We start from the raw sequence: 3,581 nt of genomic DNA on the forward strand, positions 1-3,581 counted from the left end.
AAAGGTGATGATTATTTTCCTTTCCTTTTTTTTTACATATGGTTGGAAATAGGCGAACGGCTCTCTTCTTCACAGTCTTCATTCTTCGCATATATTCCACGGTGCCAGCGAAGTGGCAGGCACCTCTACAACTTCCACTCGTCCAGGTTGATCGGTTGCCCAGACTTCTTCGCCTCCCTCAAAGCATCAAGCTTTGCCTGCATCTCAGCCTCAATGCGGTCTGTTTCCCGCCGCATTGCCTCCACGTCATCTTGGTGTCGCTGCCGTTCCTTGACAATTTGCTCCAATATGGCTCTTCGTTTCCCGTCAAGCTCCTCTGAGGCCTTGCGACGCGCCTCTTCTTGCGCTGCATCAAACTGGCGCCGCGTCTCTTCCTCGTGAAGGTTTGTCTGACGCCGAAACTCCTCCTCAAGCTTGCGCGCGTTTTCGTCCCGTAGCCGCTGCTCCTCGCGCTCTCGTTCATACGCCGCATAGTCAGCCTGATGGGCGAGAGCCACCTCTATCTTGGCTTCTGCGCGTTGGAGCTCTAATGCCATTTCCTCCTCGCGCTTCTTTTGTCTTTCACGACGCGCTTCTTGCTGGCCTGTTGATTCTTGACAAACCAATTCTCGCTCCGCCGCCAGGCGTCGACGTTCGTCCTCGAGCTCCTTCTTCATCATTGCGAGGTCTCTGAGATGAGCATCCAGATGTTCTTGTTGCTTTTTCTGAACCTCAGAGTACGCGGCCAATTTTACCTTATCTTCCTCCGCTTTGCGAATCCGCGAGGCCGTTTCCTTCTCACGACGAAGCAACTCACCCTCCCACTCCCGCTGGGCGCGTGCACGTTCGAGCTCCTCCTCCCTCTCTCGCTCCCGTCGCTGCTGTAGTATACGCCATTCTTCCGCCCGCCGCTTCTCCTCAACCTCTAGTTTCTTCGCATAATCTAGCTTTGCCTTGAACGCCTCTTCAGCTTGTCTAAGTTCTTCTTGTTTTCGTTTGAACCACTCCGAGAAGCTCTGTTGGTTTGCCCCCGCGCCACGAAAACCATCTTTGTTGTCCCTGCCCATAGGAGCCGAACCTCCATACGTTCCCTTTTGGTACTGCTTGTAAACGTCCTCGAACAAGTTTTCATCGACAGGCTTTCTAGAGGCACCGCCGGCAAAGGATGGGGTGGGTGCCGGGTTTGGGGCCCTTGGGCTCGAATTGCTGCCCCGCGTCGGTCTTGGACCGTGGCGCCCGGTAGCCGTTGGCACCGGCCTGCGCCCATCGCGTAAGGCCATTTCTTGATCGTACTTTCTTCGCTTTGTGGGGGATCCAAGGACTTGATATGCATTCAGCACCAACTTGAACACGGCCTCTCCCTCGGGGTTCTTGTCCGGGTGGAGTTCGAGCGCCCTCAACTTGTAGGCTTCGCGAATACCGTCCTTGGACGCCGTCCTCGGAACCCCCAGAAGGGTGTAGTAGTCCTGCTGCTTATGCATCTGCTGGTGTGGCCTTGCTTGAAACGACTCCTGCGGCAACCGCAGTTTGGCGTTGTGGGTAGCGAGAGTGCAGCGGTTGTTGATGCGTCGCACACACACGGCAAGAGAGAGAGAGAGAGAGAGAGGAAAGAAGGGCAAAAACCAAAAATCGGAAGCCAAAAAGGAAAATAAAAATGTCAGCACTACAAGTATTATTTAACTAAATAATACTCGTCCGTCCCGCCTCAGTCGCGCACGTCGCGACCAAACCCCCAGCCACTTACAGTTATTCTCTTGCTTCGTCGTCAGTTTTTTTTTCTTTTTCCTTTTCATATCTTTTCCTTTTCTTTTCTTTTATTTCGGTCTTCTTTTTTTTTGTGTGTGTGTCTGTGTCCTCCGTCCCGCTTCCACCGATCGGCCGCGCCAGCGCAGTATAAAAGCAAGAACAAAACAAAACCAACACCAACAAAACAAAACAAAAAAGAGGCAACTCCTTAACCGCAGCCTTCCGCAGAAATACAAAGTGGACAAAAAAAAGAAAAGAGCCTTACCGGTGAAAACGAAGCCGCGCAACAGCCGCAAACACAAAAAAAAAGAGGCGCACATACAAAAACCTACATTCAAAAAAAAAAGAGAGAAAATGCGGAAAAAAGGCAAAGACAAAAAAAAAACGACACACGCACACGCACAACTGGTCAAAATCGCTTTCACGCCCCCCAACTCTACTCCGTTTTTTCGTCGTTTTTGCGTCTGCCCCGTTCCGTATCCTCCACAGAGGCCTCCCAATCCAGATCATCCAGCAGACGCTGGGACTGCTTTAAAGCCATTGGAACACGTGAAAGCAAGAAGGCCAATGCTGCAATTATAACTGCCGTTTCCCCCCAAAGCCCAATAAAGTCATGAAGGAAGTCCAGCCAAGCCAGGATAAAGCGGTTCTTGTACACGCCCAGTGTCATCTCCTGTCCCCAGCCCCCATTTCTAGCACTCATGTGACGCATGTGCTCCGGAGGCTTCATACCGTAGAGAAGGTAGTAGTTGCGAGCCTCTGGATTCACAAGAATGTCATACGCATCCTTGAGTTCCTCCAAGGCCATCTCTCGATCCTCCTCATCCTTTTCATTTTCTTCCACTTCCTTCTTCTTTGCTTCATAGGCCTTTTTTAGGTCTGCAGCATCTAACGACCGCTTGGACTTGGTGTCGTTCGCGCCCACCAGAACCCCGTATAGCTCACGATCCACCTGGGAAGCCAGGCGATTGTACGCCAACTCCACCTGCTTACTTTTGGCTTCACAGGTTCGACCACAATGCACAAGCTGTCCTCGCTGTTGCTGATGCTCCTTGTAAGCTCGACGAATTTCCTTGCGAACGCGAAAATTCTCCCGCCGACGCTCCTTATCCGCATCTTGTGCCCCTTCTTCAACCCCCGCTTTTGTGTCACTGGGCCGAAGCCGACCCTTCACACCGAGTGTCGCATAGTACTTCTCCAGCTCCTCAAGGTTCATGCCCGTGCCTTTGTCTGAGGTGACCTCCCCAAACCCTCTCCCACTTTCTATTTGAGGGGGCTCCACGTTGAACTCCATGTCGTACTTAGCGAGTGCCAAGAGAGCAACGGAGAACAGGACAAGTCCAATAAAGAAGAATCTAAACCTAAAACCGGAATCCTCATGCTGTTCTACCAGCTCATTCCACTCCGCTTGTGTGATGATGCCTCGGTTTGGGTCTCGGCGCGTGTAGCGGTTGGTGTTTGCAAGCCGCGAGCCCCCGACACGCACGCCCCGCATGACGTTGTGTCGAGCGAAGATGTCCTCCCGGGACGCACGGGCGGCGCTCTCCTCCAGCCTGTTGCGCCTCTCATTTGCCTGCTGTTGGCGTATTTGTGCCGTGCGTGGTATCATTTGACAGTACCCCGGTCGTATTCACCTCTTATCGCCGCAAGCACGAGAGAAAACGCAAAAACGAGGAGAGAAGAGGAAAGGAAAGAGCAAGCAACGATGAGTGCAGTGAGGCAAAAACAAAAAGATGAAGGGACACGCATCAAATATGAATCATAACGGGCACCTAAACCTTTTTTTTTCTTACTAAAAAAAAAGGGGGTAGGGGGGGGGGGGAAGGTAGGGAGGACAGACAAAAGAACAGACAAAT

General features: G+C 52.0%; 2 protein-coding genes across 2 annotated transcripts, besides 4 other annotated features; both read right to left on the reverse strand.

Moving 5' to 3' along the window:
• Positions 1-125: 125 nt before the first annotated feature.
• On the reverse strand, positions 126-1,460 carry Tco025E_04446 (putative chaperone protein DNAj; the record flags this gene model as incomplete). The annotated part of the gene is made up of 1 exon (XM_029371356.1): positions 126-1,460. One exon carries the CDS (start codon positions 1,458-1,460, stop codon positions 126-128), a length of 1,335 nt encoding a protein of 444 aa, XP_029228686.1.
• A 103-nt stretch (positions 1,461-1,563) lies between these two features.
• Positions 1,564-1,591: a microsatellite.
• A 157-nt stretch (positions 1,592-1,748) lies between these two features.
• Positions 1,749-1,816: a microsatellite.
• A 59-nt stretch (positions 1,817-1,875) lies between these two features.
• Positions 1,876-1,920: a microsatellite.
• A 141-nt stretch (positions 1,921-2,061) lies between these two features.
• Positions 2,062-2,110: a sequence feature (GA-rich).
• Positions 2,111-2,161: 51 nt separating this feature from the next.
• Positions 2,162-3,334, reverse strand: Tco025E_04447 (uncharacterized protein; the record flags this gene model as incomplete). Its single annotated transcript, XM_029371357.1, has 1 exon — positions 2,162-3,334. One exon carries the CDS (start codon positions 3,332-3,334, stop codon positions 2,162-2,164), a length of 1,173 nt encoding a protein of 390 aa, XP_029228687.1.
• Between the last annotated feature and the right edge of the window lie 247 nt (positions 3,335-3,581).

Source organism: Trypanosoma conorhini, assembly GCF_003719485.1.
Source record: "Trypanosoma conorhini strain 025E chromosome Unknown Tco_14.4_contig_00227, whole genome shotgun sequence".
Classification (NCBI taxonomy): Eukaryota; Euglenozoa; class Kinetoplastea; order Trypanosomatida; family Trypanosomatidae; genus Trypanosoma; species Trypanosoma conorhini.